The 22,924-nt window shown below is 38.4% G+C and overlaps 1 protein-coding gene across 2 annotated transcripts; it reads right to left on the reverse strand.

The window, feature by feature from the left end:
- Window positions 1-1,403: 1,403 nt before the first annotated feature.
- On the reverse strand, window positions 1,404-22,361 carry NAPEPLD (N-acyl phosphatidylethanolamine phospholipase D). Of its 2 annotated transcripts, none has more exons than XM_069881141.1 (5): window positions 22,228-22,361; window positions 11,523-11,835; window positions 4,935-5,581; window positions 3,778-3,892; window positions 1,404-2,519 (listed from the first exon to the last, which is right to left on the reverse strand). In XM_069881141.1, exons 2-5 carry the CDS (start codon window positions 11,817-11,819, stop codon window positions 2,394-2,396), a joined length of 1,185 nt encoding a protein of 394 aa, XP_069737242.1. In that variant the 5' UTR covers window positions 11,820-11,835; window positions 22,228-22,361; the 3' UTR covers window positions 1,404-2,393. The 2 variants fall into 2 exon arrangements, with proteins under 2 accessions (XP_069737242.1, XP_069737305.1); XM_069881204.1 differs by lacking the exon at window positions 22,228-22,361 and adding an exon at window positions 15,098-15,272.
- Window positions 22,362-22,924: the final 563 nt, after the last annotated feature.

Below are 22,924 nucleotides of genomic sequence, written 5' to 3' on the forward strand. Positions count from 1 at the left end.
GGTCAGACATTAAGAATTCATGGATCTCACCTTTCTCTTCTGACACAAGAACTTAAGACCAACCTGCTCTAAGTATACCTTATATATACACCTACCTATGGAGGTATATAAGTTTTCTCAGCAATGGAGTTGTTTAGACGTTCCTCTCCATTTTTTCCAACCTAAATATAAGTTTTTCAGACATCATCTTTTTGATAATCAAAGTTCATCTCTTATGCTTTGCTTCGACAGCTGACAGAACCAAGTGACCATTGTCCTATTTTCTAAAAGCACATAAAACTTGTTACAATCTTGTCTTTTTTTTTTCTGGTCTAGAAGAACCAGTTTTTCAATGCTTTCTTTATAGAACAATGCTAGTAAGTAGTTTTGACATTATGCAAGACTCCCCAAAGTGCCTTCACACATCTATCTAGTTTTTTTATCCTGCAGCATGTACCCTAGATGGAATCTTATCAGCACCAAGCAAAGCATGAGTTACCGTTATGCATACAAATGGTGCGAATTAATAGATCCAACAGAAAACACAAGTCATTACTGATATCTGGTCTTTGCTAGTCAGTACTTCTCTCCTATGTGGCTGCTTATCTAGGTACGCTGTATTTTAGTTTAGTTTCTTCTTTCCTAAGTACATAATTTTACAGAACAGTCTATTGATTATTTTGAAAACTCTAAAAAACAAACAACCAACTTCAGTTTTAACCACATCCTCAATGTCCTCAAAACATCCTGCAGCTCGGTGCCCTCCACAACATTATGAACATATAATATGCTTTATATTACCCAAATCGTTACTGGAGCTACTGTGTAAATATGAGGCCCAACAGAGACTTCATCTGAAATACCCTCCCCAAATCAACACTGAACAACTGAAAGCGGTTTTAAACCAGTTCTGAAAACATTCTCATGAATACACCTAGATCTTACTAGAATTACCTTTTCAAATAAGGAAAATTTTGATTTTGTCAAATATGAATCCCACTGAAGGAATATAAGCTACTTTTTCTTACACGGAAGTGTAATCCTCTGTTCCAGAACCTTGCCTCAGTGTGACCTTGGAGTAACTGATCTTTGCCTCCCTGTGCTGCTTTTTGTTGGTATGAAGATCTGTAAGACTTCTAGGACTTCCCGATGTAGTTTTTTTAAAGATTGCTGTCAACAGTTGAAAGATTACTTCAGTTTGTTCCCAGCATGAAATCTCATTAACTGGGTTTAATTAGTTGCCAGAAGCTCATATCTTGAAATTGCAAGGAAATAACTTATTGGTTTTTATTTACCTTCGTGGCGTATGAACATAAAATGTAATGCTCAGCAAAACCAAAAAAATACATATATCCCACAGACCAAAATGAATCATGAACAAAAGAATTATTTGCCAACAAATTATGAAGAAGAATATCAACCCATTTCATTGGCAACAATAAGCTTTAATTCTGTAAATTAGCATGGCAATTTAATACAGATGCATTCAGCCAAGTTTTACAATACCAAACAATGTTGTCATTTCTCATTCAACTTTAAAATTGCAGGGAAACTATAAGAAAAAAATAGCACAGCCCTTGCTTAAGTTTTTTTCACTTAAAGAAAAAAGAAAAAAGTACTTAGTAATAGGCTGAGTTGATGCAAAGACAAGCGCCATTACGGGATTCTTCTATTTCATGTACTGCATTTGACAAGAAAATTATTGTAGACACATTCAGGCCTAACATAAAAATATTGACAAAACAATGGAAGTGTGCAGATACTCTGTCCAGCAGTAAGTTTTACATGATAATTATGCAATATTAAATTATCTCTCTCCTTAAAAGGCACATTTCTTTAGATCACTGTAAAATTCAACTTTTGTGGTTCGTCAGTATATGAAAATGTAAAAGCCCTCAATAAAATAATTATTTTACTGTGCTTTAGCAACACGGCTGGATGGTATTTGTCCACCCGACAAAACATACAGTGAAGCTGTCAATATACAGGGTATAACCTGAAGATTAATGACTGACAAGTGGAAAATTGTATTCTTACAATGATGCATTCAGCCATTAATTCTAAGACTATGTCCTGTGCTGAGGTTATTATTGCTGCTGCAGGTAAGATAAATCACTTTTTTTTTCAAACGCTCTTCATCATTTAGACGTAAGAGTTGAAATTGCAAGTTATTCCCAGACAATTCCTTATATACCAACCAGTGTTTAGGTCACCTCTTGAAATTTATAAACAATGTAACTAGTAAAATCTATCATGAAATAGGTATGCAAGTTTTAGTTCTGAAGCTGACAAACCTGGCAACTAAAAATCCAATTCACTCAAAAAAACCCTACTTTGTAAGTACAACAAAATATTTATAAGATTAACTGCTAGTTCAAATCAAACAGGGCATACAAGGAGTTGTTCCTATTTCATTATTCAAACCCATCATTTGTACTCAAGTCCTGTGATTCTCCATGGTTTAAGACAAAGAAGTCATCCTTTTTCAAGCCGTATCTTTCAAGAGCTTCGTTCAGTTTAACTGGTGGATCCAAGTAATACTGGAAAAATGAGAATAATATGAAGGAAAAGATACCACTGCAGCATTTGGAGGCAGGGAGGGAGGAGGTGAAATGAATGTCACTGCTCTAAACAATAAATGGTTTGCTTTATAAACATTATTTTAAAAGGGCTGGGGGAGACATATTTGTCATATTAAAATGTTTAGTTTCATTTTCAGTTTTTAAACAGTAAGAAAGCCGATTTACAGTTGTAAAGTAACTAGCAAAGCACAACCTGTCACCCAGTTCCATACATGGAACTGGATCTCTGGGCAGCAGGAACAGGGCGATTCCTTCTTGCTGGCACACCAAAAGTAGAGCTAGCAGGACAACAGGTGCCTCTTGCTCTCCTTGAGCAAAACTTGGTTGTCAGTGGTACAGTTTGACAACCATCACCATTCCAGTGAGGTGCCCCCCCACACTCACTTCATTATATTTGTTACATTTTAGAAAAGGCATCATTGGGGAGAAATCATGCAATTTTTTGTACTTCTAAACACAAATGCATTTGTACCACAGGCACCATTTACTGGAAGCACGGTGGATAGGAAGTGTTATATCCAAGTTAAAGGAAACTTGATGTTATCAGGCGAACAAAGCTATAGCATCAGGAATGAGTTATACGATAAAGTGGTGCAACTGATAAAAAAGCAAAGTTAAAAACCAGCTACTAGACAAGGCCTGTCAAAGTAGAAGTAGATACCCCCCTTTCAGTGCATTTTTAGTCACTGTTAAGGTACCTGGGTGGCCTCCTTTTTAGAACTGAGGATTTAGGCAGGGGCTAAAAACATTAAGAAACACCCCAGAAACTCAGAATGACTTAGTTATTCATTTACTTGCTGGTATTTAACTATGAACCAACTATACTATTCAGTTCAATTACTAGACAGACATGATTAATAAATGGTGCACAGACCTACAGGTCTGCAATTCTTACAGTCACCAGGTGATGCACTGCTGAGTTTACTTTTATTATTACATGTGTCCCCTCCACCTTTTATGCTCCTCAGCTTTCAGATACCACGAATTCCCCACGTTTGTTTCAACAACTCTGTGCTTTCAAATTAATCTTAGCCATGGAAATATTTTATGTGGCCGGTTATGGAAAGCATTGTTTTTAGCTGCAGTGTATATGGTAACAACTCCTCACTCATACAAACATACATGTACATACACAGATACACAGGTTAAACTGCAAGAGCAAAACTTCATTAATGTACTCAGGAAATCTGAACTCATATATAACATTGAAATTTACCTCATTTGCTAAAGCAAAGGTCCCCCAGTGAATTGCTACAGACTTCTTTGCTTGAACATCAATATGGATTCTTACTGCTTCTTCAGGATCCACATGCTGGTATTTCATAAACCACCTACCAAAACACAAAGTACATTTTTTTGTGTTACCTAATTCAGTGTAAGATTTCTTCTTTACTTTTATTGGGTAAGCTGCAAAGAATCTAAATGAAAAAAAAAATACACTCACCTAATTAAAAAAAAATACTGAGCTTGTATGTTTGAACAACACACAGACAATCCAAAATCAACAAGCGGGAATATACCAATGTATCCACAAAACAGCAATTCACGTATTTCACTCCTCTCTTCAAACATTCTTTTTTTCTCATCTATATTTGTGATAGCATAAGGACACATTACTGGTGCCTTGAGGCAATAAGGCCATAGATTTAAATCCAACCCTGAAAAAGTTCTGTGCTAGAAGTACACACCAAAAAGCGTGTGCTTCAGAAGATAGCCTAAGGGAACGGTGGTAAAGCAGAAGAGAACCTGGCAATTCTTGAAAGAGCAGATTTTTACCACATTAACTGTGATTCCTATCTCCCTTTCCCAGCCTATACATGCTTTGCTTCCAGCATTATGAAAGCTTTATCATCTAAAAAGTTTAGATACCCCATTATAAGTAGGATACAGATGTCTAAAGACAGATCTTTCACACTTTATAAAGGATTAATCTTCATTTGCAGATAAATTGCAAAACAGTGTAAAGACTTAACCAAGAGAAAAGTGCGGCAAACTGCATGCTTCTAACCGGCTTGGATTCAGTGATGCTATTTCAGAAAAAGAGCCACAAAGTAATTCCAGATATTTACTCAACATTTTTCATGGAAGAAAATCAGTTGATTCATCCTTGCTTTACTTAAGAACAAAGAGGAAACTCTCCAGGAATACCACACATACACAGGCAATCATCTAAATATTTCAGCTCCATCTTCTGACTGCCTGCTTTTTTTTTTTCTTTCCTATCATTCAGCAATGTCCTTTGGCCTCAGCAATTTCCTTCTTTTGCCTCCATAGTCTATTGGATATTCTTAATAATGTATACCTGCACTTTTCGCTTCTAGGTGTATTTTTTTTGGCATCAGTATATAATTTATGTATTTTGGATTTTCATACCTTGGCTCATAAGCTCCAATGGGGATGGCAGCAAGATCAAAAGGTCCAAACCTTTTACCTATCTGTTCAAAAGCAACACAATATCCAGTATCTCCTGCAAAGAAAAATCTATTCCAGGGTCCCAAGACAGACCAGCTGCCCCAAAGAACCTTGTTATCATCTGTTGCAGTCCTTTTGCACCAATGTTGAGAAGGGGTGAAGACAAAAGTTACAGCATCGTGACCAGGGACACAGTTCTCTTCCCACCAGTCCAGTTCAATCACATTCTCACAACCACATCTCTGCATCCAGTCCAAGAGCCCTAGAGGCACAAACCACCGCAGCTCACTCCCAAAGCGTTCATTTAAACTTGTTACAGTGTTGTAGTCCAAATGATCATAATGGGTGTGGCTGATCACAACTGCATCTATTTTGGGGAGCTGCTGTACTGTGCATGGAGGTCCTCGGAAGCGCTTGGGACCTATCAGCTGAGTAGGGGAAGCTCGCTGGCTGAAGATTGGGTCAGTAAGGAATATGAGTTCATCCATTTCCACCATAACTGAGGCATGTCCCAACCACGTGATTCGCATTCCTGTTCCTGTCTTCCCAGCAAGCTCCGGCTTTTGAACAAAGTATGGTTTTAACACTGGAAGCTCTTTATCAAGTTCCTAGCAAAAAAAAGAACACAAGATGCATGAGAGGTTTCAGAATATTTGGCTATCGAACAAAACTGCATACAAGGCACAAATCATTACAGTCAAGACTTGTGTTTTGTTTATATTTTTAAGCAACCAGAGAACTGCAACACAAACCAGATGCCTCTCTAATAACCATTTTCTCAGCTACTTTCACCTTAGCTTTTTGTAATGTTTGCATTTCTCTGTCAAGACAGAAGAGAGAGCTCGGGAGTATCCCATCAGGTCAGAAGACCTACTAGTAAAGAGTCTGGAAGCATTGCAGTGAAAGTTCTGCAAGGTACTAACAGTGTCCTGGGAACAGCTTTGCAATCAATTGGCTTTCCCTACCTGGAAAATAATACATAGTGTGTGTGTGTATATATATATACACACACACAAGGTTACTGTAAGAAATGCTGAAGTTTAGCTTATGCAATTAAATGATGCATCTCCTGAGTCCTAGCACAAATAAGGCACAAACCCACAGATATTCTCTGTCTCTCTCTCTCCCCCCATGACATACAGAAGCAGCACAAGGAGGTTAACCTCACTTGGCTTTGGCTAATGTTAGCTTTTACAATTCTCTCTTCCCATCCTACCAGTAATTCAGTGAACACTCATAAAACACAAACCAAAACTCAGATCTCATTTTAAGACAACCTTAAGGCACTTAGCTATGATTCTCGTGTTTTATTGAAGCCTTCAAGGTAATTAAATTTTCATTATTACTGAATAAATCACATTCAAGGCCTTCCTGTATGTTCAGGATGAAGTCCCAAGAATGACTGAAATCAACCTAAATCCAAACTAAATCCTAAATCCAATCCTAAATCCAAAGTTATGGAAATCTTCCTTCACCTCCCCTCTTGTTCCAGCATGAATACTTATGCAGTCCTCACTCAAGTCTGACAGGTCAGAGATTTTATCCAGCTGAACATTAATCCTGACAAGGAAAATAAGATAGCTTTCAGCTCAATCAGCTTCCAAATTTGGCTCCATATGTAGCCTTAAGAGTGCTACTGTGGACACAAAGGAGGTCATGGCTGTACATTCTCTGTTGAAACTCAACATCCAAGCACTGTGCATTCTCTCATTCTTCACTGCAGTTTGATTAAGATACTTATGCAGAAGGTTTATTTGTAATAAATAAGAGTTTTCCTATTAACAAACCAAAACCACAAACCAACCAACCAAAAAGTCTTGTCAGAGTTCCTGACCATCTCTCTCCAGCTCTGTTGCGGCAGTACTAAGGCTCTCCTCCTAAACAGTTCTGCTCTGTACTCCTCATAACACTAGTGAAAAATTTTCCTGTATTAGGCAGCCTCTACAGACTCCTGACACTCCTTTCTCCCCGGGAATCACTGATGTCCAGCACTTCTGGTTCCTAGTCAAGTTCTCCCTGTCATGGTTGCTGCTCTCATTCTCTCGATAGGAGCTTAGCACTATCAGCGAGCTAATGCACAGCTAACCTCCTGCTCCCTTATAAGCTCAGCTGGTGCTGTGACAATTTGAGGCTAGGATTTCACTTGCTAAAACAGTCCTGACAGCTTCCACAAAGTTACTTTCTCCACAATATTTTATTGATTTGGAGGGCATATGTTAGGAAAAGACAAACACCCCCGCCCCCCCGAAATTCTACTGTAAGTAATAAAATATTCATGAAATGGCTTTTTCTGAGAGCTAATGGACAAGACATGTCTACTGGAAAAGCTTCATTACTGTCTCCAGGAATAAGAAATAGTTAACCTTCCATAAAGCTGAGTATAGGATTAGTACAATAGCATTACTTAATTCATAGAAGAATAAGCAAAGTATGAGTATTATACTGAGACAAACTCCTACTCCTCAAGAAAGAAACCTTTCCTATCTCTATTTAATTCTAAATACATGAGAACAACACTGGCAGGAGAAACCAGAACCATAGAGAGCGTTATATTGTGACATTTCAGTTGAAAAAAAGGAGTGGAAGATCCTCAAAACTGACATAATACTCAAAAATATAAATGAGAACAATCCACCAAAATACACGTGGTTAAATCAACAAATCAGATTATATCAAGGAAATTAAACTCAGACATGGAATTTAATTATTAATTGTCATAATGCAATTTAGGTCAGTAAGTGCATTTTTTATGGAAAAAGTTCTTACTAAATAGTGTTTTTTAAAGATAGACTACAAATTATTCTGGGAACTCTCAATGAATCCACTTTATTGTTGCTGACATTTGACACAAACTATTTTTTTAAACTAGCATCATGCCATATTAACAAGCAATACTAAATGGGTTAAGAGCCAGTGAACTGCCAGATGTGAACAATGAGTTCTTAACAGGAACTAAAATGTATTGTACTATTTTTGTCTAGAAGAGAGTTAGTTTTCTTCCTGCTTGTGATATGGTGCCATGTTTTGGACTTGTGACCGAAATGGACTGATGCTTTAGCTTAGACAGTGACAAAACCAGTAGGTTGGGAAAATGAGGATGAGAAGCTGGGAGGGGACCAAGCCAGGACAGCTGACCCCAAGTGACAAAGGGGTATCCCACACCATATAAGGTCATGGTCATCATATAAAGCTGGAGGAAGAAGGAGGAAGGGGGATACATTTGCAGTTGTGGCATTTTGTCTTCCCAAGTAACTGTTACACGTGATGGAGCCCAGCCATCTCCAGGAAAGCTGAACACCTGCCTGCCGATGGGAAATAGTGGATGAATTCCTCATTTTGCTTGTTTCTGCATGTGGCTTTTGTGTTATCTATTAAACTGGTTTCATCTCAACCCACGAGTTTTCTCACTTTTACCCTTGTGATTCTCTCCCCATCCCACTGCAGGGGAGTGAGCGAGTAGCTATGTGGTGCTTAGCTGCCCACCAGGATAAAGCTACAGCACATTTGCACAACCAAAGGCTTTACAGGGATGTGACCAGGACTGACACAATATATTAAGTATTTCAAACAGTTAATTTAAAAGTAGAACTAATCACTATAAAAGGCGTTTGTAATGGACACACAGATAAGAATCTTGATAAATAAAGAGTAACACAGCTCGAACAACTGGCATCCTATTTAAATGAAATTCTGTGAACAAAAGTTAAAATAAACCAAGAGCACGGAGGCAGTGTAATTTGGAAAGCACTGACACTGTACGAGAGCTACAGGTTTGTGATACACAGGCCTAATCAATGATTCCTCAGAGGATGAGGTCAGAAATCGGGCATTTTGTTGCTCTACTGTAGTAAAAACACAAAGGGAAGTAGCTAAAGAAATTACTTCTCAGTGCATGGGGTTTTTGTTTGGGGCTTTTTGAATATTTTACATTAGTATGCTAAAATCCCCACAATTACCTTTTAAAGCAGTAATGACTCGTTACTCAGCTCACAAGGTTTTATGCTGCAACACCGGTTCTGTTGGCAGTATGCTTCAATATTAAATTCTTAAAACTCATACAAAGGTATAAAAAAATGAACAAAACACACAAGCTTGTGGAACTTTTATCATATACATCTTGCTCTCCAACAGACTAACCAGAAACATATTCATACTACAGGAATTGTACCAGATCTTTGAAATATGGCATTAAAGTCAAATTGGCTACCAGTGAGAGCAAAATGTGCCTAATACTGTCTTATCCTCATCACTGGAGTAATAAAAAACCTACCCCTACTGTGCCCCTTCCCCCTCTCATGTTGTTCTTTCCTTCCTAATGCAAAACAAGAGGAAACACATGACAGGCTTTGGTAAGACTAGTTAATTAGTTTAGGATTTTTGGTGCTTAGTGCATACTGGAATACCACTGGATTTTACAGAAATGAGAACAAACTAAATTTGATCAAATAACTAAACGTACTCCAACAGCACTGAAAAAAAAAGTTATTTTATCCTGCAATGATAATACAAAAAGTCTACGCATTCTGGATAATGATACAGGCTTGTTGTGAAGGCATGGTTATAATACATATAGCTTTTACACAGTGAAATACATATTCTGGATAACATGCCTTTTTTTTTTACATATGCAAAGCACTTGAAAGAGATAAACTGGACCTGCCCAGCACAGCAGGTTATCACTAGGCACACTCATTGTGGAAACTGAAGTAGGAGTCTGCTCGAAGGATGTGCTATCTAGCAGTGCTAAATAAACTATGGAGCCCTTAATATGAATTTTAAACAAGCTAAGAAGTGCATTCATATTGATTTAGGTGTGGAGAAAACATAAGTGGAACAACCATTGAAATGGCTGAGGGCTCAAGAAGTGCATTTCATTGATCCCTATCTAGGTTTTTCTATTTCTGCTTTACTCCACTGAGCTCCTGAATAATTAGTGGCACTTACTTTAAAAAAAAAATTATATGCAAAGCAATACTATTAGTCCAAAATGAATGCCAACTGGGTCAGAGAGACAGCCTTACAACTGGTACAGTGTAGATTTCTTTGTAATCATCCTTTGTGGCAGGGATAATCTGTAAATTAAAGGGAAGTGCTGCAGTTCTCCACTGCCATCAGAATGCTGTATATTCTGCACTCCATAATACACCTTAGCATTACCTTTTAGATACAACAGTCACTAACCAGGTTTCTGACTGGTGCTGGCAAGATAGGAAGCCTATTGTACCCATATGGAATAGGGCAGCGGTCAAAGGCAACTGAAAGTACCAAGGCGTGAATTTTAGTCAAATGTGGCCAAAGTATCACAGTGCAGCATGCTGCCTAGGAGGCTGAGCACGCTGAAGCTCTGCTGCAAGGTGCAGGTAACGTCTAAAAGCAAGACACCAAATTTGAAACAGTAAATTGTTAGAAGGGATCTCAAGATTGAAATATTCTTTGTGCCTCTTTCTGAAGTAAAATTGTTATTATTATAGAACAATGACAGCCAAACTTATTTCTCCCTTAAACATGATTCACACTCTGTATCCTTAAAGAAATCCCCAAGCCTCTGACCATCATGTGTTAATAAGTAACTTGGCTTTCCAGTCCATAGGGCTGATCAAATTCCTTTCTTCACAGGTAATTCACATGAGATAAAAATGAAAAATGCAAGCTCCTCACTAAATACCGTGAAATTTATGGCTTATGCGTGCCTTATTGGATTCTTAAAAGCATTATTAACATCTATTTGTTCAAAAATGCTTTCCCTGGTTGTGTACCCTTCAGCACAGCTTTTCTGAAGTGCAGTCAGTACATTAGAAAATACACTGAGAAGTAATCCTAACTGTCAACTTTGCAGCCATTTTATGACTTGTAGCCACAAAGATAACCCATGGCTTGCCAGTATCCATTACTCTTCAAGGAAAAGAAGCTTCACTCGGAGGTTGCTTCCCCTGCCTCCTTCTCTATATACAGTATCTGACAGAAGCAACACACCAAGAACAAATAATGGCGTTTCCCAGTAAGCTGGCACTATACCTTTAGTATTTCAGTGCAAATACTCACTCGGATTAGTTTTAGCATATACAATTTTATCTCCTGGTGTACTGAAACAGAAAAACATAGATTTGCAAATACTTCCATAAGTAAATGACAGCAACTATTTATTACATTTTTATGAAAAGGATATAATGTATGTAGTAAATGGCAGTCTGGGGGAAAAAAAGGCAAAATTTTTGAAATTAGATACGCCACAGTTATTTCATGCAATACAAATAATATCGTAAGGCAACACCTACTAAAAAGGAAAGTGAGTAATTAGTTTATTCCTAAGCATATGTAAACATAAACTCAGCTGAATAAATCAAAGGATGTGGAACTAAACAGAAAGAAGGAAATAAAAATTAAAGAGGCAGAAAGTATTAACCTACATTTTAAAAAGAATAAAGTGATAATAAAATCAGAAAAACAAAACTTAAAGTCTACTAAAGATGCCTAATAAGTATTAGTTAGAAACTGTCCTGATTAGAACAGGGTAAAAAAATCGAGAATGGAAAACATGCAAGTATTTACCTGCTTTGAGCACGGCACATTGCTGTTATTTTTTTCCATGAGGGACCATTTCAAAATATTTGGAAAGGTTGGAGATTTCCATGTTGGCCAAGGGTTGACAAACCTCCCATCTTTGCCTCTCTTTGATTTAGTTACATCCTCTTCTAATCTGTAGTCCAGCCTGAAGCTTTTCCTGGAGGTCCTGGAAGAATCGCTGCCTCTGGAACCTCGACCTGAATTCTGACGTTTCCTCACCGCTTCTTTAGGGTACTGGTTACCTGCAGTCAAAGATTGCTCTTCATCCGTTTTCTTATCCATATCTTTTTGAGGAGAACTAAAATATATTTTGAATTAATCAATCTTTTCTTGGACTAACATCGACATTCATAAGACAGTGTTCTCACACATTAGAAACAAGCCTGCTCTTCTCATTTTATGACCTACTGTATTTTTTACTCAACAAAATATGCTTTTAAAGCAGTTACTGTTACACAAAAGACTTCAAAAACATGCTGTGGCAAGTAGACATGAGCTCTCTTTGTAGTTCAGGCAGAATTTTACTCCCTGGTATGCGCTGCTTCAGATACTAAAATCATTATCTACCAACTGCAGAGTATGGGAGAAGGGTTCCTTAATTTACATTTTGCAAGAATAGTAAGTTCCCCCTGAAACTTCTGACATTTAGTGCCTGATGCAATACGACCCTGTAAAGCTGTCCAAGGGACACTGCAACTATCCCATACCTTCGGATTTGCCTATATAGTGACTTACTAGTAAGAGCAGCCACATCGTGTAGCATTAATAACACTTTATTTCAACCAACAGGATGTACATACATGCAGAGACATTGGAACACAAAAGATAATAGGTCCTATTGCCTGTTGTGTCCAAAATGAAGGAAAAGCTTATTGTAATAACAGTAAAAGTAACTGTTACAAATACAATGCTGATACACGTTTAACTGAACTGACTAGCGAGAGGACTGGAACACCTCAAATAAATAATGGCTGCAATGTCTCCTCTTAATTCCAATGTGAAATATAAAGAAGCAAGAAAATAACTGAGAAAAGCTTTTCTATAAAGTCAAAATTCTTTGAAAACAGCAAACTCATTAGTCGGAGTCTCCTATTACAAATCACACTCCAGTATCGCTGAGTTTAGGAACATGGAATCCTATTGATCTCACTATACCCAAGGTGGAAAAAACCCAAATATCCCCATTTTATTATAGAAGTTGCTGAAGTGATTCAAAGTTAAATGCTTCAGTTTCTGTATTTACTTTCAGCATTTCATTTGAAACTAAACATACTGTTCTAACAGTGTTTTTTAAAAAATAAGTTGCTATTTTAAAGATTGCACAACTGTCTTGTACTTAGAAACCCTACCTGATAAAAACTAGAAGATGACCAGTAATTAATAGATGGCATGACATACTGCCTGGCTGCAGGAATAATTTTTAATAAGAAATTATGAAGTGTGCCCTGTGGAAAACTCTCCACCACATGTTTTAGTCTATCTAATGTTTCATTAACTCAGATATTCAAGCTTTAGCTGTATGCCTATATGAGAAGCACTAGGCTGATGTACCAGAGCCAGTACACTCCAACAAGATTTTCAGAGAATAGAATTAAAGCCCATAGATCCCACAGTTTTCTTAGAAATTTCTTCCTGAATGAGGTATTTTCTGAGCAGCTGGGTATGCTTAGCTCACTGTGTCCCTCAAAAGATCATAATTACAGGGGAAAAATACGCTATCACTGCAACATTACAGCTTTTTGCACGCGTAAGAAGTGTTATCAAATTTAATCCAAATGCATTTACTGGTGATGCTCTAACTTTGAATGCCAGGCCTGTCCCTGCTATTTCAGCAGCAAACAGCAAGGGTAGTGTCAGCTGCACAGACAGGACAATTGATAAATACTGTGAATTTTTCTTAACAAAATAAACATTATTTTGCCATATGGCAGAGGGAAAATATTAACACATCAAAATTAACTTCTGATAAAGAAGCATGAACATTCAGAGAACACTGCTGATAAATTTTTTTCATAGATAGGACCTTTGGTCATAATCCTGTTTTAATGTAATTGCTTTGCACTCTAGTTTCCCTGTGCTTTTCCTGAAGCAACTCCATTTATTTATTTTCTATTTAGCAAAAAGATACCTCATCTGCCTCAATTCTGATTTAACTGTTGATACTCCTAGCCTTTTTTCTCTATTCCACTAAACATTTACTGGAATCAGCCTTCCACGAAACAACCACCCAACTTGCACTATGCCATTTTAAGCTGACAAAGGGTAACAGAAAGAATCGGTGTCACAAAAAGGCAAATAGAATAGCCCCAAAATTGTAATGGATATTTTAACTGTTACTTTAACGTAAGCAGGGGGTTGTTTTGGCATTCCTCAAAGAGTATGTTCAATGCCAAGTAGCTTATTAATTTAGCAAAGCACACAGACACAGCGTAAAACATCTGCTCTTCTAGAAAGCATCATAAAAACAAATCACAAAACTTTAATCAGATAGGTACTTAATACCAGGAAATTCTTCTGTTAACATCCCTGATTTTTAAATATATATAACTACCATAATCATGGCTCCTACAAGACATTTTGTATTAGAGACTGAAGTGCCTAAGGTTTTATTTTCAAGCTTCTGATTATTTATTCATTCATCTCTAAAATAGGTGAATTCTACTTTTGCTTAAATTTTCATATAAACCTTTGATCTTATTCTAAAGTAAAAAACCTCTGGGGGAAGCAGGGATCATCTATGCTCATTAAACAAAGACAATGCCAAAGCATTTAAGGCACTGCAGGTATCTGTCTGCCAACATATTTTCCACATGATACACATACATTACTTTCATTAGTATTCCATAAGCGACCAAAGGGATAAAAGACCTCAGTGCTCACTGAATACTTTAAACCCTTTTACATGCATAAAAAAAGAACACATTTACAAACAATTAACTGACAAAGTATTCCCGATGAACTGTAGATTCCTTTGAAGTATCAGTCTTGTCAGTTCCTTTCTGTTTCATTTAAACTGTTAAAACATATCTTAGAATATTCATGAAAAAACAGTAAAAGAAATCTAATTTTTCTTATAAAAAGAAAGAATAAATGATAATTTCTTGAAAGCCAGCAATCATTAGCTTAAAATGTAACTCAACCAGTTATTAGTCCAAGAAGATTCTTACCCTTTTATAAAACAAGCCTCTACAGACAAGGAGATTTGGCAGGTATGTTTTAAATAGTAGAAAATACACGATTGGAAATAAGCCAATTGTTAATCCAGATTTCCTGAATTCTTCCCCAAGAATAGTTTGGCACTTGAGAAAGAAATTTAAGCACTGGATTGCCAGGCAAATTATGAGTCATAGAGACACCAAAATCAAACTCGAATGGAGTTGTCTTCAGTTGGGATGGACAGGGGGAAAGGGTCATGTCCTTGATGAATATTTGATTTTGTAAGGTTCCACAAGAAATCTATTTTCCACTTTTAAACAAAGAGGAAAAGTACTATTCTACTTAAAAGCATTAAACTACTTACTTCATAAATGGAACCCATCCTTCAGAATGAGGTGACTTACCCACAAGCAAGAGCAAGGGGTTTGCCACCACTGGTAAGAGGGGCTCAGGCAAGCCACAACGCAACCACCTTCTCTCTTCTCAGAGATGCTTTACTGCTTCAGCTGAATTCAGAGAAGGAAATGGACCAAGATGCACAAATTGCTAAAGGAGACCATTAGGCATGGCAAACCCACCAGGTCTGAAGGCACTCTAGATGAAAAGAACACCACTATGTGATGAATAGGATGAAGCCTAACATAAATCAAAACACAGAGCTCACATAACTGGTTTTCCAGCACCAAATACTAAGAGGCCCCTGGTAACTCACAAAGCAAGAGAGAAGCTGTAGATCAGGCAAGACATGGAAACTTCATGCCTTAAGTGCCAGCAAACAGGCTTACATCTGTAAACAAGCCTTCGGACAACAGGTTTAGGGTCAACTGTTTATTTTAGCATTGCTTATATACTTGAAGACAAATATTTTCAATTTCACTCTTCTGTTTATTTAGGAAAATGATTAAAAGTTTAGTTAAACATTTTAATACTTTCTCTTTCCATTCGAAAAGAATGATACAGGGTACAGTAATGCTACAAGGAGCACTCTGACATTAATTTTTTTTCTTTTTAAATGGTCTTTTAAACATTGCAGAACTTCAAGCCAAATTATTTTATTTGAATAAGAAACGCATTGACATAAAATCTACTGTGTGAGTCTTCACCTTTTCCACCCAGTCTCCTCTAAGACCCACTACTGCATAACTGGAATGGATGTAGTTCTCCCTACTATGCACACAGATATGCACAGACATGCTACTAACCATGAAGTCTGCCAGGACAGATTTATCCTCTTCTAAATAGAAATGTGGTCCATATTTAACAAATGCATAAGCCAAAAACTTTAAGAGTTACTCTGAAGATATGATTTACTGGAACCCAACAACATCCAAAAAACTTCACGCTTACCTTGAAAACATTCCATAGCTTTCTGAATATCCTTAGTTTTCTCCATTTTTGAAGCAAGAAGTTTGGTTCATTTCTAATTGCTGTCTCTCTGTAAAGACTATATCCCAAACTGGCCTATGCTACACGTCACCTAAAAAGGACAGCTCACAATTCCTTGCACACTTGCACCACTGTAGCTTTACCAAAGCAAGAATCTGAGTTTTCTGCAAGCCACATGCTGCTACATAACTCAGAATTTTTCTTTCAACATACATAATTATTTATGACTGCAAAAAGCACACTGTTCAGCTTGAAACTAAAAAAACCCAAAATTTCAGCTAAAAGCTAAGGTATTTGCAAACACTAGGAAACATAAAAGTAATTTTTTGGAAAAAATGCTCCGGCACACTCAGCTGTTGAAAGACTACCAGGTAGGTTTTGGCTGTGCTTTTATTTTTCCTTTAGGTCTGAAATTGTCTGCTATAATTAATGAACAGTTTGAGACTGGAAAATTTTGAATGCATTTAAAATTTTATTGTGCAGTAATTCAGGCTGCTCATCATACTACTGCGAACTTATCAAAGTAAGAACTTGAGCTCTCTGCAACCATATACTGCTATGCAATCCAATTTTCTTTCACTATACATATATTTTTATGACTGCAACAGCAATTATTCCTTGCTCTTGGCCTTAGGATTCCACACAGGGAAGATCTATCAAGCTTGCAACTACCTGATCTATAAATACTTCTGTGATTTGAGATTTGCCATTGAAAGTTGCAAGCAAGAACAAGCAGTGTAGAAATTTTCATTCAAATTATTTGATTTTAACAGACAGCTTGGGATTCTGTGTAATGCCCCATGTCCATATTTTCCAAGCATCCACAAAGCAAAAAAATCCATGCTAGTACAGCCTTCTTCCTTTCTTGGATGCACTCGCTTCATAGCACAGCTGTAGGTTGCCAGCCCAATTCTCTGTTCTCCACAAATGCATAAGTATCTTGACTCTACATTGATCTTATGTGCTGTTCAAGAATGATGCACAACTGAGTTGATAACAGAAACAGACGTAGCTCTCTTCATATACAATCTCAGAGAATTAGGATGAACTCTGTGCCATTCTTATCTAGTTTTCAGGATCAACATTAAAACAAAGTATAGTTTTATTTAGACATAACAGAGAGAAAAGAATCAGTTAGAAATAAAATAAATGTGAAGCATCTACCCACAGTCGTCTGTTGTTAGGTGTATTCTTACAACAGCTGTATTGCTTCCACAGCCATCACCATGTCTGCCCTCACTGCTCCCTCTGTGTGCCAAAACAAACATTTGCAACCACATGGCGAATTAGTTTAGGAAACTGATCTAGCTGATAGCCACTTCTTACCTTCCCATCCCATACAGAAGCACTTACATCTCACCTGCACCACTGTGTAACCATGCAAGTGTTTATACCAACAAACTGGCTGAGACAGGGAAGGGCAAGAACAGGAATGGGCAAGAACAGGAATATACTGCTGTAAAAAAAGCCTGCTTCTACCAGTGCTGCTATAAAAAAAAAAGAAATTCATTAAATACCCTCCATTTAGAATTCACTCAGTGTAGCTCAGTTACATACACCACCAAGTTAGGTTCAATGATTCCTCCTTCCCTTAAAATACTTCATTTTCTACCTATTCTCTATCCAAGGTTTCACATTTAGTACTGATTCTGCTTCAGCTCTCTGTCTGCCTCCTCTGAGAGTGATGTTTCACATTACAACCAAGCAAATTCCATAGCTACCTACTACCCAAACGGCAGCCCACTCCCATCACTACACATTTGGATCTCTACTTTCCTAGCACTCCTTAGGGGAACTAAACCAACAGAAAGTTATTCATAGCTATTATGAGTTCCTATCAGCTATACCCTCGTATGCCTCTGGATACAAATGTAAACAGGCTTTAGAGTCAGCTCTTCCTCAGTCTTGGGTTAAATCTGGTCAGCTATAGGCATGGTATCAACCGCATAAAGATGCCTCTTTCTGGAAGTGGGACAACACACAACTATTTTCCCTTTGTTTCCAGGTGCCCCAGCTGATTGTCCCTGTCCAATATGAGCACTTTGCAGTCCCCAACCACATTATTTAACTGTACTTAATATTACAGATGTTTTCTGTGATATGCATATCCTGTTTAGGTTATGATCCTTGACATGACAGTAGTTGTCCATAGGGGCCAAGCGTACTATAGAGATGACAGACACAGTAGCCAATTTCTTTATCCGTACAGACCTATTAAAATAAGTTATTGCCCTCCCTACTCTCATTTTTTACTGCAGTCTTGAATCAAAGTATCCACAACTTGGCATGTGTCCATAGCATTTAAAAGAGCAGCCTAGACTATTATTATGATTACACACAAAAGCAGCGCAATCCTGTGCTGTTGCTGAAGCAGTCACCAAAGGAAAGCTGGAGTCAGTTTTCCCTGCACCAGAATGGAAACTGCTTTACTTCGTTCTTTCTAAACAACTAGTTTCATATGACTACTTAATGTATAGGAAAGAATGCTGGAAACACACGAGCTGGAAAGTTCTCTTACCTGCTCTGCAGGACTCAGGCTGACAACACACAATGCAAGGGTTGTGCATTACAGCTGCATTGTGGTACACAAGACAATAACTACATCATGAATCAAATGCAGACTATTTTTAAAATCAACAGAAAAATAAGAGAAAATAGCACATGCAGACAGCTGAGCAGACAAACCATGGACTCCCAGCATCAATAAGCTCTCTGGACAGCCCTTCACACCTGTATGGAATTTCAATAAAGCTTTTCCAAAAGAGAAAACATGAAACAGCTACATGACCTGGACCCCAGCTTTAGTGTTCCAGCACCACCTCCACTCTTATAAGCATTTATGCAAATGGGTAGTTCATCACTTTCAGTCCATCTATCGATGTGACTCCAGTTAACAACAGATGTCAACCTTTGCAGGATGGGGCTCACTGTTAGTAAAAACAACCACACTTCTCAGGTTAGCATTTACAAACACACCTTAGCCACTCCCATGGGTTAGCAGCCTATGCCTCTTTGGTTTAGTATTTTATTATGTAGTGTTGAAGCTGTCAGCACAGGTTTTTCTTAACTAAAATGAAGTTTAAAATATTACAACCTCACACTCCACCCTGAGGGTAAAGGTTTCCCATTTAACTTCTTATGTCAATTAGATATGAGTAAAAATAAATACTACTACACATAAGGAAACCAGGGTCCCGTTTGAACAGAGTATGGTAGAAATCAGATTTCCTTGGTAGCACGTGGCCACAGAGGCAAGGTAAGAACTGTTTTCATAAAACTGGATGGAAATCATGTTAAAACCTTGGTCCATAGGATCCACATAGCAAAGCAGGATCAGAAGCAGTTCATTTATGGTCAACTCTGGCACATTTATGTCTGCAGCTGCGCAATTGCTATCTCCACCTCATTTACTAAGCCTTTTAATTTTCTTTTTCCTTTTCGCTTTGTGCCAGAAAGGAACAAAGTCCTATGCAAACTTTCTCTAGACTCATACTGAGAATAATCCTTTAGAACCCTATGCAACCTCAGTTGTCCAGGAAGTGCAGCAACGCCCAAGCACTATACTAGTTTTTATTTTTAAGTAAATATACAGTCATACAATTTTGTTTATATATGTATTTAAATGCCTGTCTATTTATTCCTTCTCTTCAGTTCAAAGTCCAAGCACATGACCCAATGTGTATCTCTGCAATATAAAAATATTTCCCTAAATTATTTCTAAATCTACTTAGATTTCAACATAAACTCAACTTTTCCTTGCCCCAATAACAGTCTCTCTCTCCTTCTGCCTGTGTATGTATGTATACAAACCCCACAGACATATGGATTTTATAGAACTACTTGTAACATTTGACCTCAGAAGTACTAAAATCCAAACAAATAATCTCCCAATCAGTTAAAATAAGGAAAATACAAGTTTTTTCATTGTTGAAAAACACATTTTTCTGGAATGCAATGGTTCAAAGACAATCTTTCACTTGAGTTAAGCCAGAAGGCCAGCCACCTTTCTAAATATAAAAGTTTTGAATCTCCAAAACTTCATACCAGAAAGTTGGAAAGCATATATGATACAGGACCCCTATGGCTCTTTAATTGCAATACAAACACTAGAAGCAATTGCAAGTGGTAAAACACCAGACACAGCAAACTATAAACACCCAAGGAAATTGGAAATGTCACAACACGCTAATATTTTTCTTTACAACCCTTTTTCCTATATTTAACCAGCCTTCTACTCTATTCCTGCAACTCTAGATTATGATATCTCTTCACATACTCTAAATGAAAAGCAAAGTGCTATTGTTGTTAGTTTTTTTTTTCTTATGAAAGAGTCAAAGCACATTTCCAACACAAATGTCAGCCATCTAGTAATTTTTGAGGCACCATTCTAAATATGTAGGTGTTTTAAGGAGACACAGTGATTCATTTAAACACGCCTAAACAGACATGTATAAACAACTTGTTATTGCCACAATCTCTTTACCAGGAACAGCTGAACCTTGCTGAAACTCTCTCTTAAAAACCAGTTGACAGCATGGGAGATTTCCACCTAAACAACTGAAATTATTTCCAAATATTATAAGCAATAAAAACTGAAATCTCTTCATAAGCCTTACTCTGCAAACAGTAGCACTACCAGCTCCAACCACAGTAATAGGTCTTACACAAGAAATATCTCTTGATATATATCTTGACATACATTCCTTATCACTTGTCTTCACTCACATGACAACTTATCAGACCTTGTTTTTCACAGTAGGGACACAACAGCAGCAGCGTCACTTGGTAATGCCCGATTCTCTTTGCTGAACAGCTTTGTAAGATTTGTCTGCTTGGGCGCAGTTGTATGCTACACAAACCCAAACCATCCGCCCTTTACCCAGCTGCAAAGGACTAACATACTACAGACAAACAGTAAATAACATGTAACTTCTTTCCCACATTTCCTAAGAATAATCAAAGCAACTGCAACATCTGGTGTGCAGAAAAATCCCTTTCTACTCAAAGCTGCATTTAGACATAAGATGACCAAATGATTTACCGTGGTCCTGGCTCCAAATGTATTAGAAGCAGGATTCCTGTGACAGTGCTACCCAGCACACTGCAAGCTATGTACTTAAGAGTAATTGAAAAACATTAAAATGAGATCAGGAAGGGATTTACAGATGTGACCGAAGGAAAAATAATTTCACAGCAGGTGTTACATATACAAGCACTAATTAAAACAGCAACATTAGCATTTTTCTCATTGCAACAGACAAAACAACTGCTTTCCTATTTGCAGAAAAGTATTTAAAAGCTATTTCAAAATGGAGAATTAGACATTTTGTTTCAATCTTGAGCTTTCAAGGGCTAAGAAAATAGCAGATTTCTGCTGAGATAATTCCTGAAATCTACTTAGTTAATACAAGTGAAGAAAATAATAACATTGGATTGCTTCCTTTTTTAAAGGCTGCAGATCTCTCTTGATTTGGGCCAAGCTGAAACCAAATGAACTCTTATTTATATTGGGACAGTTTCACTGCAATCCCTTTCTCCTCTCCTGAACGCATCCTCTCCATCACGGCAAGTGAATCAGACTGGGCTTGCCAATTTCCAGGTCTTCAAAATTCCTATTATCATTTTATATACTATTTCAATGTCAGATAATTTCAGGCATTTCTAAAACAAATGCTGCAATAACTCTTGCGTGAGTAAGATAAAAATGTTACTTCTTTTTGTTTTCCTGAAAGCCTTACCTAGAATATTAATCAGGCTTTCTACTTTATTAACTGATCCGGTAGCTACTATGAATTCAAGAAAAAGTCTTTTGCCAGAAAACAGAAGCGATTTTTCTGCCACTACCTTTCATTTTCATATCACTTCAGTCGGTGCAGTTTGAAAAAATAAAGAAAAAATAGGCCAGAACAAACAGTACCTTCCTTTAAAACTGAAAATCTGGTTCTTACTCTCCCTTCAGCAAACAGAGAAGTAAGAAATCACGATCACCACGAGAAAAGAAAACATTTTTGCAGAAGTTTAATAAAAACCCAACTGCTCATGGTCCGGGACAACCAGCAAATACTTTCCCTCAACCCTTACTAAGGATAATTGCCGATCATTGAGATGATTGGACCGAACTAATTACATTAAATGACTCGGTTAATACCTTCCCCTCCGCACCCCGGTCGCAGCGCGCTGGCGAGGAGCCTCTGGTGCGAGGGCAGCATCCAGGGAGCCTCAGGACCGGGGCGCGGGGCTCCGCGGGTCCTTCCCTCGGCGCCGCCACCGCGCGTTTAACCGCCGATTGACGCGAAACGAAAGCCTTCCCGGCGGGAGGGAGGGACGGAGGGGAGGCAGGACTTCTTCCTCCGGGATTTGTTTCTCTCAGCCGCGTGACGGGATCTCCCCGGTCCCGACCGCCTCGGCCCCCGGCACCGCTGCCTGAGGGGCGGCGCAGGCAGCGCCAGCCTCACCCGCGGCCGGGGCGGTGCGGGAGGGAGACTCAGGGCTGCACCGGGCGGTACCGCACCGCCCCGCATCGCACCGGGCTGCAAGGCCCCGCTCCGAACTCCCCGCGCTCCCCCCGCTCCCCGCCGGCCGCCCCGCAGGAGCCTCGCCCCGCGGCCGCCCCGCGTCCCCCCCGCGGCGGGCAAGATGGCGGCGGGGCCTCCCGGCCGCGTCCCGCGCTGCGGAGCCCTGAGGGGAAAAGTTTCCTGCGCTGAGTTTTCATAGGGACGCGGGGGACCCGCCGCCCGCCCAGAGGAGCCCCCGGGTCACACTGCCACGATCGGCTCACCGCTGTATTGATGCACCCCCCAAATCATCCTGAGTGCAACCTATTTGAGGTATTGCTGGTGAAAACA

Source organism: Phaenicophaeus curvirostris, chromosome 1, assembly GCF_032191515.1.
Source record: "Phaenicophaeus curvirostris isolate KB17595 chromosome 1, BPBGC_Pcur_1.0, whole genome shotgun sequence".
NCBI lineage: Eukaryota > Metazoa > Chordata > Aves > Cuculiformes > Cuculidae > Phaenicophaeus > Phaenicophaeus curvirostris.

Coding starts and splice junctions, on each gene's coding strand:
- NAPEPLD (XM_069881141.1), bottom strand. CDS start 11,819: ATGGATAAGAAAACGGATGAAGAGCAATCTTTGACTGCAGGTAACCAG. Junction 5,582..11,522: donor ATGTGCCGTGCTCAAAGCAG/GTAAATACTTGC, acceptor TTTTTTTGCTAG/GAACTTGATAAAGAGCTTCC. Junction 3,893..4,934: donor ATTGGAGCTTATGAGCCAAG/GTATGAAAATCC, acceptor GTGTTTTGGTAG/GTGGTTTATGAAATACCAGC.